Here is a 21,270-nt window from a genome sequence, read left to right on the forward strand (position 1 = left end):
CTGTATGAAAGATTGCTCTGTCCCTGTGTATCGGTGTATCGGTGAACTGAATGATAATAAACGACTGTTACTGCTACAACCGAAGTGAAGTGACTACATATGTAATCATTTCCCGCCACTTCTGCAAAGTATACGTAAGGGAAGTAACCCAATTATATTTACCATGTGTACATTCTTTCTCTCCGGTCAAATGATTACACATAAAATGTTCAGTAGGGTCTTCAATCTGACAGTGTGTTGAACAGTTGTTGTCATAGTAACTGGCATCGCAGAATAGATTTACTTGTAACCACAATCTGGAAAATACCAATAAAATCTGGTCAAATTACTGAATCACTTAGGGCTGACCAAAAGAAGCTATCTATCCTTTGTAAGTGTATTAATACTATCGACGTCTGTGGTTCGTGATATTCCAGATTATGACGTCATTACAAATATCATTGTGCTTGAATAACCATTGTTGAAAATGTCTTCATAATTTGTCTGGAAATCGGAATATGGTCATTGGTTTGAGAACTATGTCGAGAGTAACCATGATTTTGTAAAACACTGTATGGGCTTACCTATTGCGTTGATGTATAGTGACATCCTGTGGTAGTGTGGACCATCTGTCTTTCCCAGGTTCATTGGTATAGTTCACCATGACCTCCTCCTGGCATTGATCTTGTAATCGTGGTATAGAAGGACAGCAGGATATATACACCTTGATTCTTATACCACCCTGAAAATAGTAAAAAATATATTAATATACATCTACGTCCGATTCAAAAATAGCCGTAACGCTTTTCATAATTATAATTCGATGGCTTGTTACTCAACAATTAAACGTATAAGTTTATCGTAATTTCTGGAATTTTTTGTCAATTACGTCTTAATAAGCAAATAATTTACATGGTCAAGCTACTCACCGGCCATTCTGGAAAGTTGAAGGGCATTGGATTAGGAACCACGTGAGGTGGGGTTTGAAATGCTGACCCGAAGAAGATGGTGTCCATACCAGCTGATATAGGTGAACCTTCATCTACTGGAACCAGACCTGTGTCAACCCGTCCGAGGCTGCATTCATCACTGGTGTTGGAGCTAGAACAGATGAAAATAGTTGCTACTTGAGGCCAAAGCTTAAAAACGTTACTAATGCTAGTTACCTAGTCGTACGATAAATATATTTGATCAATTTTGGACAATAAAGCCATATTCTTACTGGATGTGTTTCTAGTTGTCCTAAATTCGTTGTTGATGGGTTGATCAAGGCAAATGGTTACGTTTTCAAACTGTTGGAAATTGGAAAACCATGACCAAAGCTATACTTACTGTTCCAAACTATCGAGACAGAGTATAAATCTATAGGAAGGAGGCCCGGGGCACGGCACCTCGGAAAACCAGGGTGAATCATTAGTACTGTTACCAGCTGAGGAGTCGGTCAGTGATTGGTTCCTACTATCGATATATCGGAACTGAAATCTGTGAAATCTGATCTCCATGACTCCTGATGAACTTACATTCTAAAAAGAGGAAACGGAAGTAGTGTTTAGTGGTTGTTGAGGAACAAACGACTATTGGAGTCCCATCACAGTTATGAGGTAGCAATGCTTGATGATCATAATTTAAGTTAATTTGATCTGTTAACTCACCGTCACTTTTCATGGGCAACACAAACTATAGATGTTGACATATAATATTTTAATGACGTCCATGAGGAGCAACATATTTGCTTGACAAAACTGGAGAGCACATTCAGTTTTTTTTTCAGCCAAGAAAAATATTTAAATAAACAAAAGGAGCCTTACCTGAAAAATATTTGTTATTGCTATCAAAAGAATTAACCCGACCCATAACCGAGTATCCATGTCCTGCGTCCTCTAGGGTAAGATACCAGATCAATGTATGCAAGGACGGGATATGTTAACCGAAATCCAAATCACTTCCCAAATAATTTTTCCCGAGGCTAACTAAATCATAACTAATTAATCAATAGAGAACGTTACTCATTTTCGAATCGGAAGTAGTTTATGTCACGTGATAACACGATAACGTCCAATCAACGTTAAGCAAGCATGCTATTTAACCAATCATTACGTAGGTGAGGCAGACGTACAAGATGGCGCCTGAAGCGATATTGAAGTTTAATTTTATGTAAAAGAATTATGACAAGGATAAACAGCAAGTAATTAATTAGTCGGGCTAATTATCCGATTAATTAGAAGATAACACCAAGATGTATTTAGTCTTAACTTACAGGATGTGAAATAATACACAGGCCCATAAAATATCTCCCATTAAAATCTCCATATTTAAGAAGCTATATTAGTAGTCGACTAAATATCCCTTTTGAGAGGTGATACAGTTCCATCTTAGCTTTCCTGATCTATTCTGGTGTCTGAACTGTGGACAAACAAAATGCAGGGGGAGTATCAAATGGTAGAATACATCTGTAACCTTGCAATTCCCTTCAATATCAACTTTCAATGTTCAATGCATAAAACTGAATGAGAATTGTATAAATTCACACATTTATTTATTTATTTATTATCCCGCCCACACTCCACTGTATTTTCATCGATTGAGAGAGGCCTGTAACTACAGAGGCTTAAAGGGTTCGCCCCTCTGAAAAAATTCTGACAACCGACTAATTTCATTAAGGCAACTAAAGACTTTACCTCATTGCCCCACTTGGTATATCGACTCGTGTTATATATAAGCTCTTGGTGGGGAAAATAATAAAACGCTTTTCGCGCCACAGTTTCTAAATGCCGAATATGTTTTAATAATATGATACATAATGTCTGATGATTATATTCTAGTACCATCCTTGAGACGAACATTAAAAACTGCCAATGCCAATATACCTGAAACACACATAAAAATCAAATTAGGTGCTACAGGATGTAGATGTAGTGACGGCAGAATTTGTCAAAAAAAAAGAAAAGAATTTGTCAAAACAATCCATAGCACCCTGATCATTCTATTTGTTTCTATCACGAAGAGAAGTTTTGAACATAACATCTCTGGCTTCCAATCTCCCAACCTTCCGACCTCAATAGAACAGTCTAGTACAGAGGCATAATTGTATTCTATGAGCTTCTTCAAAGGCACCAAGATTTGGAAAAGGTTTGGAGTGGCAGTAGGATGTAACACTCTTTGTTTCAAAGCATCAAATATCCACCAAGACCTTACTAATATACACCTAATCGACTTACTGAGTAAAGGTAAGATACCAATAATAGGGAAAAGATAGAACCATCCTAGTTTGGACAGTATTAACGGCGCAGTGAGGCTGATACCTATAGCTACAGTACACTGAAAACATAGAATCAACAATTAAGTTAGAGAAATTTGTATGGATCGCCAGTGACTCAACTACTCTAGGGACTGGATGAACCAAGTCCACGGTCCCCCACCCCTAAGAGACATCCCACTCGAAGAAAAAAAGCAGAAGATCATATGCTTAAAAACATGTCCTAGGTAGGGACCCCAACCCACTTATCTGGTTGACCACCACTGACGATACCTGGTTATGCGAATTGGGATGGGAGGGGATTTTCTGCTGACCCACTTATCTGGTTGACCACCACTGACGATACCTGGTTATGCGAATTGGGGTGGGAGGGGATTTTCTGCTGAGTCCGCAACATCAACTCTGGTCAAAAAATCAAAAAAGTAATGAATAGACATTCTCATCGTTCACGAATTCACTTACATATCCAAAAGAAAGTATAGTTTGATTGCTGGACTGGTTTTCGACACCGTAACATCTCGGTATGGTACTTCTATATAATGGTTGACCTCCTCCCAGATGAACCATCAACAACACCAGCCATAGAGAGTACCCAGCCACACCCATATACTGCGTATAGTAGAAGGTCTCCAGTAGTACTACCAACACCGCACACATTGATATTAAACAGAGCTGAAAAAAGTACAAAAACTCTTTAAAGAACTTAGTGTTTATCCTCTGGAGAAGATCGTAAAGGGATCTACTCGTCAAGTAGAATGCATATCAGAGTGATCAACATGGAAAAAGGGCCAATTTCATTCTGTACCCAAATACTATACACCATTGGATATATTACTTGCCGACCTTAACGATCGTGTCTGGCTACGGGCCTTTCACAAAAGAAGATAATGAAAAAAATTCAGTGTAGTCTGGTGTTGGGGGATGATAGGCATGTCTTCCATTGACACAGAAACCATGTAGAAAATGCATGATTTGGAGGCTAAAAATGAAAAGTGTCTCTCCGAAGTGATGCAGGAAGTATCAAAGCCACTGTTCATATTGAAGAATTATTATAGACACACCTTATGGGATATCTTATCGGCCAAGATCCCGAATATGGGTCTAAAGATGGGAGCCATAAACCCAGCTACGCCGCCGATATTCGTCAGTATGGAGTCTTCTTTAATGAATTGTTCTCCAAACGACTGAAAAAATCAGGAATAACTAATTCAAAATTTGATTAGAAATATTGAAAACAGAACCTAGTAAAAACATGTTGTTACTCAGAGTTTCACGCTATGCCATCTTCCTACTGAAGTTGGACAAGTAGCACTCAACATTTGATTTTATTACATGTAGGACTGTATTTCAACTACACAATCCACAAAACTGTCGAGAAAAATATTTGATAGCCAAATTAGGATGGGAGAGTAGGACGTAAAACTCCATTGAACCTGAATGCTGTGCCGAGGTGCATTTATTTATAATAGCCGTTTCCCTTTGCTTTTTGCAATCGTGCTTATCGTATACCTGTACCTTATATGTGGCTGATACCACAAGTGTGGCTCCCAGATAAAACGAGGACGCTACCATCAAAAGATATGCTGAAGGCTGTCGAAGAACTTGCAATAAATTTAGGTTTGAAGCTGCATATGATTCCACATCAGTTCTGAAATTAACCACCTTATCCCTGTTATATCAATTAATTGATGGAAAAATCCACATAGCATATATAATACATATGGGGTAACTGTCGGAAAAAACTTTGATAAATAGAATTGAATTGGTGAATTCTGACACATATTTGGGACAACAACGCATTAGCCCATGTGATCTCTTAAAGAAAGGTGGAGATGAAAAAGTCATTTGTAAAGTGTCATTGTGTTTTCTATTAGTATATCTGAAGCGCATTATCATACCACATACAAAATCAATACAGAATCACAATGGGCCATCTATCTTGGGAACATCAACAACTGTAAAACTAAAAACAAATATATGTTATGGAGAGACATTCTTTGAATGAAGTGTGGAATACCCTATGACATTGGTCAGTTTTTATGTTGATCCAGATCTTGTGGACTCTCTCCTGGTCTCTCATAGACACATATTTTGCATAGCCTCGCCTCAAATTACACTAACTGGTAGGAGATATTAGGTTTCGGAATATGGTGGTGCAAATCCTTTGAAAGTAACATTACCTGTCTGTTTCTTTTGGAGACCAATGATCTGATTTTTCCAAAATAATTTGTTCTTCCTCGTCAGCTTCAGGGACAATGTAGATGAAAAAGATGCTAACAATTTGAACCAATACAGTAATAGAACCGAGCAGTAGAAATAAGTATGGCGTTCTGGCTAGGATACCTTCATCTGTAAATACACTGGAAGGTTGTAAGACATTATAAAATGACCAACAGGCCCGTAGTAATAAATCGACAATAATGTATTGGCTAAAAAGAATTTTGACAATCGATTTACTGCAACTAAACACCATACCCCATAGCCTCGGGATATATTACTTGCCTCTCCGAATAGAACAATCAATTCCGACCCTCGGTTGTTTTGGACTTTAGCTTATGGAATATGATTATGTCTCCCCTTTCAGATAGACGATCTAATTTTACTAACTTGATTGAGTTGATAGTTTTATTAGTCTTGATATCCTCGGGGTTGACATATTGCATGATGGCATTGTTCAGAACTAGAACACCAATACCACTACCAGTTGTTATCACACTTACACCAAACCCCATTCTATCTGGCATCCACTATAATATATATATATTATATATATATATATATATATATAAATACAGATACCAATATTAGCTACGTGGACTGAGGGGAGAGAAATTTGACACACCAGGACCCCCTCCGTCCAACCTGAAAAAATGGAAAGTTTTCACTGGAAAGCTTCCACGAAACAATTCTGACAATCGACCAATTTCATTACGATAACTATACACCATACACCATCGCCCCTCCGGATATATTACTTGCCCCTTCGGATATATCACTTGCCCCTCAAGATATATTACTTGCCCCTCAAGATATATTACTTGTCACTCCAGATATATTACTTGTCCCTCCAGATATATTACTTGCCCTTCAAGATACATTACGTGCCCTTCCGGATATATTACTTGCCCCTCTGGATATATTACTTGCCCCTCCGGATATATTACTTGCCCCTCCGGATATATTACTTGCCCCTCTGGATATATTACTTGCCCCTTCGGATATATTACTTGCCACCTCCGAACTATCAAGTCTACGGTCTGATGTTGGTATCAGACATTCAAGGTTGATCTGTCAGTTGAATTTTATAGTACATTCTTTACCTTTACTATAATCGATATAGTCACATTTATACACTGGGCAACGCCTATACCAGGTAGCAAACCAAAGGTGAAGGCCACTAGCCACATAGAATACTGTACAGAGAAATGAGTTGACAAGAAACCGGTGCTGAAAAAAGACAACGAATTCGTAGAATGTATAATATCTAAAAGACCAGTTTAGATCTCTATTGTCGTAAAATGAATGCGTGTCTGTTTTTCCTTTTGTTCCAGTATGCATAAAAAAAATGCATAAAATGAATCCGAATACCTAGTTTAGCTCTATGCAATGGCGGAGCCAGGTTTACGTCCGAAGGGGGGGGGGGCATATCTAATATAGATTGCCCGAATTTCTAACCTAGTTATGAGATTTTTGCCCGAAAAAGTTGCCTTAGGGTAGCGATGGGCGAATGACTCCTCTCCCCCCTCCCCCCATTTTGACTCCGCCTCTGGCTGATTATGAGTCAGTGTGCAATGCATAATAAAAATGTCTTTCTTTTTTGATAATTGAATTGCCAATAGCCTTGTGGTATATCAAACAAAAAATACTTATCGTATTTAAATAAAGTCAAAAAAATACTTTGTAACTGTTTTTTATATTGTAGGCTAAATCTGTTTTATTATTTATGTTTAATCAATGCAAAATCGAAACTGATTATCCTTTTTACATTCTATAGCGACTGGATGTTTTTATTTTTTTTGTGTATAAGCTGTCTCTTCTTTACATACTTATATACTTATTTGTGTGTGATGTTCGCCTTCCATTTGACCAATCGTATCTTCGTCTCAGAAACGTTTTTTTTTTAGCTAATCAGTAACAGTTTTCGTCGCAATTTGAACCTACAAATCCATGAACTATCCGCGTTTGAAAGTTAAAAAACGACTTTTCTTCAGACTCTGCCATATATTGAAAAGACATAAATAGAAATGAAAATGAAAATTCCTAGTTTGAGATTTTTTTTGAAGGAATTATGTGATTTTCGTTTAATTTTAGTACCTCTGAATACTATTTACATATATTCCAAGCCCAAATCATCCTCTAAAAATGACGAAGCTGTCACTTTAACTCTCCATGGCGATCGAAATATTGTATTTCGCCATCAGCTAAACTACTGCAATTAATCATAATTTCCCACAAGCGAAAAAAATACTATGTACGTCCTCAGATAATAAAATTGCCAGAAATAACAATGCCATTGATCGGGTATACTAGAAACTGCCATTTCAAGGTCGACCAGTTTCATTATCCCTTCTACTCATAGAATGTGAATTCCATTTCCGAGTCGTATCTAAAGCACCTGATTTCAAAGCCAATCTGTTCAGTCAATATCTCTCTATTGATTAACTTAGAAAGGTATCAGAAACCTGTGTTTGTTTTCAACCTGGGTTAGCTTACGATGAATACATTACAAATGATTGGTTCACGATCTGTAGCATTTCATCCGGACAAATGCTCTTTTTTATGAATTTTGGGAAAGAATATGTTGGTAGATTCAGTCATAACGTCCAAGGACAAAGTTAATTTGACCGTTGCATTTAGCAGTTGAACTTAAAATAGCACTTTAAAGGGTTAAACCATCCACATTTGTCAATACTTGTAAGGCTTCCAGACGTTGTACTGTAAATTTCAAAAATACGAAAAAAAGAAGCTGTAAGTTTTCCTTAATACCCACAGAAAGACCCACTACCCACACTATTTCTGGATATAGTTCTACCGACGTGGTATGACTTGAATAGTGTAAACAGAAGCTCTTCAAGTATTCCAGGTGTACAAATCTACAACATTTTTACCTCCCTGACAGACAAAGAGTTCCGAGTGCAGACAATAGGTGGATTCGAATGGTTCAAACAGAATCTCTTCAAGGCAGTAAAACAGACTGGAAGACATCATTGCATGGCCTACCTGATTAATATAACACCAACAAACATCATAAACCTCATTCCAAACTTCTTCTCAAAGTAGGAAGTCATGATTGTACTGATGAATCCAGCATAATACAAGCCGATGATCCAGACTTCGCTACCAATATTCGTGTCCTGGTATTTCCCCAAAGAATGGAGATAGGAGACTATATACGGTAACACGTTACCTGCAACAAAATATTTCAATCGATTGTGAAGTAGTCCTTAAAGGGATTGTAAAAAGGTTTTCACAAATTGCAAAATATGCTTTATCACATAAGGCTCTTTGTGATTAATGATTTCATCAACCATTTAGTATGAGTGGAATTGCAGGAACTACAGACATCTGACTGAAAATTAAAATGGTGCAAAGGGATTGTAAAGAGGTTTTTCTAAATATTTTGTGTGTATATCGGACGCTGAAAGCACCGATATGCACCATTCTAATTCTGACGTCTATGGTTTTAGCAATTCTCGACTTTTATTATACGTCACTATCACAAACGATGTATTTGTTACCTCGGGGAAATATTTAAAAGAGGCGGTAAATAGCTTTCTTTACTTCAAATGGTGCTTGGAAGTCGTGTTTTTTACTGGAGAACTCCTTTGCAATAAAACGCCTACAACTTGCAGACATCAAACCTTTACAGCTTAGAATACAAATATTTAAAAAAAAAATACTGTACCTTGTAAATAATTTACTCCCGTGGGAAATAGCATCAAAATGGATCCAGCTATAGTTGAATACTTCTTAAATTTTGTAGAAATCTTCATATCTGGCTGATTTATGTTGGAAAAAGAACAGATCCCTTTTGTCAATCCAAATCACAAAACCAGAATCAAAATCCAACTACATTGACAGTACACTTCATGTAAAATAAACACAGCTTTATGGAACAACAAGTTATTTTATAAAACGTTTTTCCCTCGTCGTCCTCAGGTACATAGTGATCAAAAGAAATAAGCAAACTAATTGTACCTGTGGTTTTGCAAATTAAGTATTCCTTTCTGAGAGTCCACAAAGCTAATAGGCAAACTATATATACGTTTTGGTTTGCAAATTAGGAATTTCTTTCAGAGTCCAGAAATGTCATACAAAAACAATTCTGAAAGCTATCGGTTTAATACCTGATTAAAATTTTGAATACTATCTCAAATCAGTGATTGTATTCAACTTTGAATGTTCATGATAAAAATATCGTAATACAATACAGATAGTGTTTTGACTGACTAATTTGAGAATTTGATACATTAAAATTATGATCTGTACCTTAAATAGAGTTTTATATCCTACTGTTCTGTATCTTATTGGACTAATGAAATGAAATGGAGTTTTATATCCTACTGTTTTTTATCTTATTGGACTAATGAAATGAAATGGAGATATATATCCTACTGTGCTGAACCTTATTGGACTAATGAAATGAAATTGAGTTTTATATCCTACTGTTCTGTATCTTATTGGACTAATGAAATGGAGTTTTATATCCTACTGTTCTGTACCTTATTGAACTAATGAAATCAAATATAGTTTTATATCCTACTGTGCTGTATCTTATTGTACTAATGAAATGAAATGTAGTTTTATATCCTACTGTTCTGTATCTTATTGTACTAATGAAATGAAATATAGTTTTATATCCTACTGTTCTGTATCTTATTGTACTAATGAAATGAAATGTAGTTTTATATCCTACTGTGCTGTATCTTATTGTACTAATGAAATGAAATGTAGTTTTATATCCTACTGTGCTGTATCTTATTGTACTAATGAAATGAAATGTAGTTTTATATCCTACTGTTCTGTATCTTATTGTACTAATGAAATGAAATATAGTTTTATATCCTACTGTGCTGTATCTTATTGTACTAATGAAATGAAATGTAGTTTTATATCCTACTGTTCTGTATCTTATTGTACTAATGAAATGAAATGTAGTTTTATATCCTACTGTGCTGTTTCTTATTGTACTAATGAAATGAAATATAGTTTTATATCCTACTGTTCTGTATCTTATTGGACTAATGAAATGAAATGGAGTTTTATATCCTACTGTTCTGTATCTTATTGAACTAATGAAATCAAATATAGTTTTATATCCTACTGTTCTGTATCTTATTGGACTAATGAAATGAAATGTAGTTTTATGTCTTACTGTGCTGTACCTTATTGGACTAATGGAATGAAATGGAGTTTTATATCCTACTATTCTGTATCTTATTGGACTAATGAAATGAAATGGAATTTTATATCCTACTGTTCTGTACCTTATTGAACTAATGAAATCAAATATAGTTTTATATCCTACTGTGCTGAACCTTATTGAACTAATGAAATGAAACGTAGTTTTATATCCTACTGTGCTGTACCTTATTGGACTAATGAAATGAAATGTAGTTTTATGTCTTACTGTTCTGTATCTTATTGAACTAATGAAATGAAATTGAGTTTTACATCCTACTGTTCTGTACCTTATTGGACTAATGAAATGAAACGTAGTTTTATATCCTACTGTTCTGTATCTTATTGGACTAATGAAATGAAATGGAGTTTTATATCCTACTGTTCTGTACCTTATTGAACTAATGAAATGAAACGTAGTTTTATATCCTACTGTTCTGTATCTTATTGGACTAATGAAATGAAATGTAGTTTTATGTCTTACTGTGCTGTACCTTATTGTACTAATGAAATAAAATGGAGTTTTATATCCTATGTTCTGTATCTTATTGGACTAATGAAATGAAATGGAATTTTATATCCTACTGTTCTGTACCTTATTGAACTAATGAAATCAAATATAGTTTTATATCCTACTGTGCTGAACCTTATTGGACTAATGAAATGAAATGGAGTTTTATATCCTACTGTTATGTATCTTATCGGACTAATGAAATGAAATGTAGTTTTATGTCTTACTGTTCTGTATCTTATTGAACTAATGAAATGAAATGTAGTTTTATATCCTACTGTGCTGTATCTTATTGTACTAATGAAATGAAATTGAGTTTTACATCCTACTGTTCTGTACCTTATTGGACTAATGAAATGAAACGTAGTTTTATATCCTACTGTTCTGTATCTTATTGGACTAATGAAATGAAATGGAGTTTTATATCCTACTGTTCTGTACCTTATTGAACTAATGAAATGAAACGTAGTTTTATATCCTACTGTTCTGTATCTTATTGGACTAATGAAATGAAATGTAGTTTTATGTCTTACTGTGCTGTACCTTATTGGACTGATGGAATGAAATGGAGTTTTATATCCTACTGTTCTGTATCTTATTGGACTAATGAAATGAAATGGAATTTTATATTCTGCTGTTCTGTACCTTATTGGACTAATGAAATGTAATGTAGTTTTATATCCTACTGTTCTGTACCTTATTGGACTAATGAAATAGAGTTTTATATCCTACTGTTCTGTACCTTATTGGACTAATGAAATGAAACGTAGTTTTATATCCTACTGTGCTGTATCTTATTGGACTAATGAAATGAAATGGAGTTTTATATCCTACTGTTCTGTATCTTATTGGACTAATGAAATAAAGTATTTATATCCTACTGTTCTGTACCTTATTGAACTAATGAAATGAAACGTAGTTTTATATCCTACTGTTCTGTATCTTATTGGACTAATGAAATGAAATGGAGTTTTATATCCTACTGTGCTGAACCTTATTGGACTAAGGAAATGAAATGTAGTTTTATGTCTTACCGTGCTGTACCTTATTGGACTGATGGAATGAAATGGAGTTTTATGTCTTACTGTGCTGTACCTTATTGGACTAATGAAATTGAAGAACAAAAAGAAGAAAAAACATAATAGCCTGGTTTCGGATACTCATGTGCAAAAAATTATTATTTATTTTTTCTTCAAATCTCGTTTTCTTATGAAACACAAAGAGAAAATTAATTATTGAAATATGATTATTGAAGAAAAAAGAACGTTTGTTCTCGGCGTTGTTTTAATTGATTATTTTTACTGAAAAAATTCCAATCATAAAAAATCTCGTAACTGCCTCGGTTCTAACAAACCTTTCATACTGCTTATAAAGATCAAAATCAAACATAACTAGGCTTGTCAACTCAGCATCTCTTTTGGAGAGTCCACGTAGCTAATAATGTTTATTTAGTATTTAGATTTGTTAACTCGAAACCCCTTACAGAGAGTCCACATAGCTAATAATGTTAATTTGGTATTTGTGTTTATCTACTCGACATTCCTCTCAGAGAGTCCACGAAATTAAAAACGTTTAATTGGTAGACTATACATGTTTTTGGCAAATTGTGCAAATAAGGCATCACTTTCAGAGAGTTCATAAAGCTTACAGTGCTTAACTTGTACTTAGAATTTATCACCTTCAGAGAGTCCACATTCTTAGATGGAAACATGGTACTGCTTCGCCTGGCTAGAATATAAAAACTATAATTAAAACATCAGTTGTTATTGAAATCGATAAAGGTATTGTCTTAGACAAAGGCTCTTACTTCTAAGCTATTTAAGTATTCCATTAAAACTCGATGTTACTCTCCGACTACGTTTGTCAATACAGAGAGTCCACATAGCTAATAATGTTTATTTGGTATTGAGGTTTATCAAGTCAGAGTCCCTTTCAGGGAGTCCACATAGTTAATAATGTATATTTGGTATTGAGGTTTATCAACTCAGCATCCCATTCAGAGAGTCGACAATGCTAATAATGTGTATTTGATTATGGGTATATCAACACTGCACACCCTTCAGATCTTCTTTCATTGGAGAGCTCCAATTCAATTTGTCAGTCTGGTCAACTATTATATATAAATACGAATTTGGTATTTCACAAATGAAAGTAGACCAGACTGATATATATATATATATATATATATATAACACGGATATTAAGAGAAATCAGGCGTGAAATACCAAATTCGTTTTAAGGAATTATACGTGAAATGTCGACATGTCAAGCTATTTAAGGTCGATGCAGCGTAATAATTTCTTCAGATTTAGACGAAGCGACTCACTTAAGCGTGAACAAAGCAATAATGGCTTATGAGATACTTTTAGCTCTACGTTCAAGCTTAATGATTTTGATTAAACATAAATGTCTCCGATACTTATTTATGATTGAAATACTTCCTCATATGAAAAGTTCATTAGCTGTAACAATGTTTTGCCAATATGTTGTTTTGGATTTTCGGTGTCGTTTTGCTATTTGGATTGCGGCTTATGGTCTGTTTTTACTTAAAAAAAACTTTTCACCTATGCTGAAATTGTTAGGTACAAGAACGTAAAACTCCATTTTCAGCTCACGTTTTATGCAATGGCGTATTTTAGGATTTAAATATCTATTTCCGTTACGTTCACGTCCAACGCTCCTGCAAGCAATTTTACCATTTTTTAAAACATGTGCGGTTCAGTGCTTGCAAACCTTATATCCATAATATCTTTTCAATCGACCATTGTTTATTTTAAAGCCTTTTATGGAATGGACTACGTTCCTTACAGTTGGCTGACATCGATTGTATTTTGAAAATCTATTATGTCTTTTATTGATGATAAACTTGTATTATCTTGTTTAAGCCCGCGTCACATGGAATCGGTTAGGGTGGGTTATTATGGTTAGGATGAGTTAGGATGGGTTATAATGGATGAGGATGGGTTAGGATGGGTCAGGATGGTTTATAATGGATTAGGATGGGCTAGGGTGGGTCAGTATGGGTAAGGATGGGTCAGGATGGGTTAGGATGGGTCAGGATGGGTTAGGATGGGTCAGGAGGGGTTATAATGGATGATGATGGGTTATAATGGATGATGATGGGTTAGGATGGGTTATAATGGGTTAGGATGAGTAAGGATGGGTCAGGATGGTTTATAATTGGTACGGATGAGTAAGGATGGGCTAGGATGGGTCAGGATGGGTGAGGATGGGTGAGGATGGGTGAGGACGGGTAAGGATTGGTGGGATTCTCTTTGAAAGGGGCGACCAGTTGAAACCGAACAAGTACAGAGGCTTGGTAAATTTGGAGAATCAAACCCGCTCACCACTGAAAACAAAATACCAAATAAGCATCACAAGTTATGCGGACTCTCTTAAAGAGACGCTGAGTTGACAAACCTAAATACCAAGTAAGCATATATATAGACACAGCTTTATGGAACAACAAGCACTGGTTAAAGTGTTTTGCAACGTTTCGACGTGTTTCCCCCGTCGTCCTCACAATTGCTAAATGCCATCCAAAGACTTTAAACAGTATATGGTATAACCAATAACAATTATTAACAATGCGGACTCTCTGAAGGTGATGTAGAATTGTCAAACTAAATACAAAATAAATCAGGGTCTGTGTGAGGTTAACATAACTGACAAACCCAGAAACATGTCCATTAATCAGTGAAGTAACCCACAGAAAGTAAACAAAACAAGCATATGTAGAATGTGAATGTTCGGCATTCAATTCCGAGTTTGAATACAGACATGGTATGTTATTTTATATTGAACCAGTGTTGTTTTATATATTTTAAGTGTTTATCTAACATTCTAGAGACGAGTGCTTTAAAAGAAAGTCTTCTTCTACTTAATGATCACTTGTCTTTAGTGGGCCAGCAAGTATGATGGGTGGATTAAAAAGCAGCCATCCGATACGTCAGTGATCCTACATTAGACTTGGAACAAAAGTCCTTCTGACAAAGGAACCCATATTCAAATATTCCAGATAAACTTAGGGAAATTTGCTGAGCCTCTGATAGTTATTATTGCCTGACGGTCAGTCTCTGAGAGTTATTATTCACGGAGGTCAGTCTGAAACTTACTGACTCTATATCTGATCTCTGATAGTTATTATTGACGGAGGTCAGTCTGAAACTTACTGACTCTATATCTGGTCTCTGATAGTTATTATTGACGGAGGTCAGTCTGAAACTTACTGACTCTATATCTGGTCTCTGATAGTTATTATTGACGGAGGTCAGTCTGAAACTTACTGACTCTATATCTGGTCTCTGATAGTTATTATTGACGGAGGTCAGTCTGAAACTTACTGACTCTATATCTGGTCTCTGATAGTTATTATTGACATAGGTCAGTCTAAAACTTACTGACTCTATATCTGGTCTCTGATAGTTATTATTGACGGAGGTCAGTCTGAAACTTACTGACTCTATATCTGGTCTCTGATAGTTATTATTGACGGAGGTCAGTCTGAAACTTACTGACTCTATATCTGATCTCTGATAGTTATTATTGACGCAGGTCAGTCTGAAACTTACTGACTTTATATCTGGTCTCTGATAGTTATTATTGACGGAGGTCAGTCTGAAACTTATTAACTCTATATCTGGTCTCTGATAGTTATTATTGACGGAGGTCAGTCTGAAACTTACTGACTCTATATCTGGTCTCTGATAGTTATTATTGACGGAGGTCAGTCTGAAACTTACTGACTCTATATCTGATCTCTGATAGTTATTATTGACGGAGGTCAGTCTGAAACTTGCTTATTCTATATCTGATATCTGGTAGTTATTATTCACGGAGGTCAGTCTGAAACTTACTGACTCTATATCTGATCTCTGATAGTTATTATTGACGGAGGTCAGTCTGAAACTTACTGACTCTATATCTGATCTCTGATAGTTGTTATTGACAGAGGTCAGTCTAAAACTTACTGACTCTATATCTGGTCTCTGAGAGTTATTATTGACGGAGGTCAGTCTGAAACTTACTGACTCTATATCTGATTTCTGATAGTTATTATTGACATAGGTCAGTCTAAAACTTACTGACTCTATCTCTGATCTCTGATAGTTGTTATTGGCGGAGGTCAGTTTGAAACTTACTGACTCTATATCTGATTTCTGATAGTTATTATTGACATAGGTCAGTCTGAAACTTTCTGACTCCGTAATAATAACTATCAGAAACTATTTTAAACTTTAAAGCACCGAGTTCCAACACAACAAAGTATTATAAAATATTAAAGACTGATAACGCGTAGCCTAGCTACCACGACTATCATTCCTATCGATTTCTATGAGTGACAAGCTAAGGAAGAAGACGACAATTTGATTGTTATTTTGTATCACAGTGCTATAGAGAGACTCTACAAACAATACACACTACATAAGGATGATTATGAACGAGGAGCGGTGTTGATTTATTTTGATCAATTTCCAGACATCCGAGATGGATGTGAACTATTTCAGTCCGTTTTTTTTGTTGATGTTGTTGTTTACTGTTGTGATATGGAATACACAGATTGTTTTAGGTATGTATTTTTGTTTGTGCTTACAGCTTTTCAATTCATCACGGCTGTAAATGGACACGGAAAGGGAAGGGGGTGGTGAGGATTTTGGTTAACGTCCAGCTGTAATCATGGTAAAAAATTATTCTGGAAATCGTTATCAGAAAGCATTTGCAAAGATCAGCTAAGAATTAGTATGGTCAAGTCGTTAAATTTGACTGCGGTCCCGCTATCATTGGGTAATACGGATACTCTTAAACGATCATAGCCAAACGATTTGACCAATGGTTGCGAATAATTATTCAGGAAAGACCGTTGCCACCAACTTGTAGGATCAAATCAAGAACCTCACTCTACCTCTATGGATATTGTAAATGGGTACGAGTAAGTTAGAAAAGGTCGTTACCAAATAGTCTCCTAAGATGTTTGTAACTACCATGTAGACAGAGTATTTTGGAATTCTTTTTTTTTTAATCTGAATGTAGACGTTACTTTTATTAATTGTTATCGGACAATCCTACAAGTATCATAGTTTAGAGGGTCTACTAGTTGGTAGAGAGACTCGGCACCTCTTAATCACCTTATGGGATCATGTAGGACAATCCTAAACAGATCATAGGTAGGCCATTTGTTTGACCAATCATACTTTAGTCTCAGCAACCGGAATCAGTTATAGTGTTCAAGGCTCACCGTCGTAACTTGAGCATTCAAATCCATGTTATCCAGAATTATCCACGTTTGAAAGTTAAAATGACAACTCGTCAATTTAAGATACTCTGTGATATATAGAAAAGACATATATAGAAATAGTGAGTAAAATTCCTAGTCTGAAGTATTTTTAAAGGAATTATGAGATTTTCGTACATTTCTGGTACTTCTGAAGACTATTTACATATATTCAAGACTAAAATCAACCCCCCAAAATGGCACATCTGTCCCTTTAAGAAGGTTTGAATAAGGACTACATGTAATTGGTGGAGCGAATAACCTCCCCATACCCCTCCCCGTAGCCCCCCCCCCCCTCTCCCCCTCCCCCAACCACCTCAAGGGGACCACGGGACCAAGTAAGGCTGCTGCGGAAATGTGACTGTTGATTGTTTAGGGCTAATATGTTGTTTTAATGGCTGTCAGTAAACGTTATTCTAGTAAGATAATATTGATTTTTAATCGAGTTAAAAATTTACAAAGAGGCTTCAGGAATGGATTTTTTTAAAACATAATATATAATGTAAAGGACAAGATGATAGATGACAAACGATAACGAGTCTTTGATATTTGGCTTTGATTTATTTTGATGTTGTTTTATAAACGAGTCGTTGTTTGAAACGTTATAGAGTTTTTTTTATAATTTTTCTTTTGAACGAGTCGCTCTGTTGTAACGTTACCTAGTGTTTTTATTGTTTTGTCTACTGAACGAGTTGCTCTGTTGTAACGTTACCTAGTGTTTTTATTGTTTTGTCTACTGAACGAGTCGCTCTGTTGTAACGTTACCTAGTGTTTTTATTGTTTTGTCTACTGAACGAGTCGCTCTGTTGCAACGTTACGTAGTGTTTTTATTGTTTTGTCTACTGAACGAGTCAAATTGTGGAGAGCTTTTGGTTTGGACGTGACTCGTGAAAGTAGAAACGTCTTAACGCTCCGAAACGTGTTGTTCTATGGAACGTAGGGTTATTAGCATGCCACAATTCGCTCAAGTCTCAGAGGACAATAGCACCTAACGCTTTACTCTGCACAAAACAGATCATAGAACGGGTTGAATATCGATTAACAAATTTGCAGGAAGAATAGAAACTATATTTACCCCGTGTCTTTATGAATAATTTATCTCTATCTTTATTGGTTTTGTATCAGTATTACGTTCAGAGCAGCTCATGTGGGTCATAAATGGAATGGAGTTTTACGTCCTGCTTTTCCGCTCCTAGATGAAACATATCAGTCGAGAAATAAACTAAGTACTAACGATCCGAATCCCAAAATGAAATCTAAAACAACTCATTGGCAAAACATTGGTAGCAGCTAATGAAGTATATCAATCATAAGTGAGTAAATATTTCATAATGAAAAGTGGTATCAGGTATCTATAAGAGTAAAAATAGTATACCCTGCCTGTCACCACATTGATGCAATGGAATGAAATTAAATTGAATGAGATTTAACGTCCATAAGTAAGAGACTGGGACTTCATGATTAAGATGAAGTGAGCAATGAGGGAAATTATGCTTTTAAGATAGTTTTATAGAAACACTACTATAATGGATTCAGACTTTCATGGAACCGGAACTTTTTCAAAAAACACGAAAATAGAGCCGGAAAATAGTAGAAGAAATTTAACGACTTGCCACTTCAAAATACTTAAAAGGTATTAAGCCAGGGGGATTCTAAGAGTTCAAATTGAGACTGCTATGTTATTAATGGAACGATGAATACAATGTAGTCCTGAAAGTTGATAGAAATTCAAAAGTTTTCCAATAAAAAATTCAACAAATCGGAAAGTATAAAGCTTGTAATAATCAGAGCTCCAAGTTAAACAATTAATCGTAAACGATCAACAACCAAACACGATCACGCAAGATCAATAAAATAAGGAAACCAATAAAGTGGTCCTAACAATAAACTAAAAATCAAAGTCGAATGTCAGTGACAAAGCAACAAGATCTAAGAACACATCAAAATTTTGCTCGGTTGCTGAATGTGAATCTAAAAGTTGCAAGACCTGTCCTATTTTAGATACAAGGATTTTGACTAACAGAATTGTCGTGCTTGTACGGATTTTTTATCAAACACATCAAAATTTTGGTTCGTGAGCCGGGGACCACTTGAGCGTTACCTGCACCTATTGTCGACCACGATCAACAACCAAACACGATCACGAAAGATCAATACAATAATGAAACCAATAAAGTCATCCTTTAATGAATCGATGTTGAATGTCGGCGACAAAGATGAGAGAATAAGCATCAAGGTGGACCTGTGGATCAGAGAAAGGATCGACATTTTGGCTTGTGATCCGGAGACAACGTGAGCGCCACCTGCTTATGTAATTAAAAATCTTGTGCGTTTCATTTCATAGTCGCGTTAAAAGACAAAATTAACTGCTTGATAAAAGCGTAGTCGGAAACCAGCTTCTGATATAGCTATTGTTAAAGTTGGCAGCAGTCAAGATAGCTATCAGTGACTCGAATATAGACAGATTGATGTTTCGGACTAGGTAAAAGCGATGACTCGTAACAGGGTAAGGGCTTTGCATTCAATTTGCAATTTGCAATCACGCCAAGAATTTATTCTGAATTTGCGCTCCGGTAAATGACGATTCTTACCGAAAATTGACGATGTTTACCGAAAAAAGACGATGTTTAACGAAACTTGACAATGTTAACCAAAGATTGACGAATATTGGCAAAGATTCGTGACTTTTAGTTAGTTTAGGGAAAACTTACTACGAATTGAAAAACATGACGACTTTTAACGACAAGTTTCCACGTTTGACGAAACCTGTCGAAAAATAGCGAAAATCGATTAACCCTTTTCGGGAATCCTTATGTATTAATGCAGCACAATTGCCGAAGACAAATTTTGTCAATTTCAACGGAGGTTCATTTATAGTATTGAATTGTGTACAAACGTGATGTTTGTTTTCATTTTGATAAATGGATTTTAGACGATAATATGCCTTTATAAATCATTATTTAGTTTTATTGTAGAAACGAACAAGTATGAAAAGAGTTTTCTATAGAGACTATGTTTTATTTTCATTTTTTCTTTTCTAATCTAATCAACCAAAGATCGATTGTATCATCATTGTTTTCAAAAATCTTAATCTAATAAAGAAAAATTCATTTGTTCTGCCTTCAAACAATCGTTTTATAAGGAATTGACGTAACCTTTATCTTGAACAATGGAGCAGTTTCGCAAGGTGTGAATTAAGTATAGAAACGTCAAAAAAACATCTTAAAGTGATTGTAAAGAGGTTTTCCTAAAAAAAATATGTGTATCGTGGGCACTGAAAGCATCCATTTGTACCATTCCAATTTTCAATCAGACATCTGTGATTCCTGAAATTCCACTAAAACTAATGATTCTTTATCGCATGAGTTTCTTCGCAATTAGTGACGCCATCAAGCGCTTAATCAATTTACATAGTGAAAGAATAGCCCGTGCAATGTCCCTCTCCCCCCTCCTTGAAAAGTTTGTGTCCCCCTAAGCCCTATTTTATTTCTTTTCAAATGTACCACTCGTTGTATGATGCCTTAAATGGGCGTATTTGATACAATAAACTTATCATATCTTATCTTATCTAGTTGTAGTGGAATTGCAGGAATCACGCCCTTGATGCACATGTATCCACAAAACGCTAATGGCATATTGAATTTAATTTTCGACTTTGAGGTCACGTTTCTCATAGTGCAAAACGTCTCTATCAAATTTATCAAATTATCAAATACATACTTCGACATTTTGAAGCGTTTGTTGAGACCATTAGGTGGAGAGGATGTGAGGACATCGAATCAGCAATTGGCTGTGAAGCGGTTGGTAGCGTTTTGTAGTTGTGTCAAGTTAATGTGTGTGCGGTATTGGTGT

The 21,270-nt window shown here is 35.5% G+C and overlaps 1 protein-coding gene across 1 annotated transcript; it reads right to left on the reverse strand.

Annotated features, from left to right (window-relative positions):
* Positions 1 to 2,790: 2,790 nt before the first annotated feature.
* Positions 2,791 to 9,228, reverse strand: LOTGIDRAFT_169087 (hypothetical protein; the record flags this gene model as incomplete). Its single annotated transcript, XM_009067400.1, has 10 exons — positions 2,791 to 2,846; positions 3,198 to 3,297; positions 3,698 to 3,907; positions 4,297 to 4,419; positions 4,745 to 4,904; positions 5,416 to 5,664; positions 5,843 to 5,982; positions 6,556 to 6,682; positions 8,456 to 8,642; positions 9,141 to 9,228. 10 exons carry the CDS (start codon positions 9,226 to 9,228, stop codon positions 2,791 to 2,793), a joined length of 1,440 nt encoding a protein of 479 aa, XP_009065648.1.
* Positions 9,229 to 21,270: the final 12,042 nt, after the last annotated feature.

The sequence above is a fragment of the Lottia gigantea genome (genome assembly GCF_000327385.1).
Source record: "Lottia gigantea unplaced genomic scaffold LOTGIsca_82, whole genome shotgun sequence".
Taxonomy (NCBI): Eukaryota; Metazoa; Mollusca; class Gastropoda; family Lottiidae; genus Lottia; species Lottia gigantea.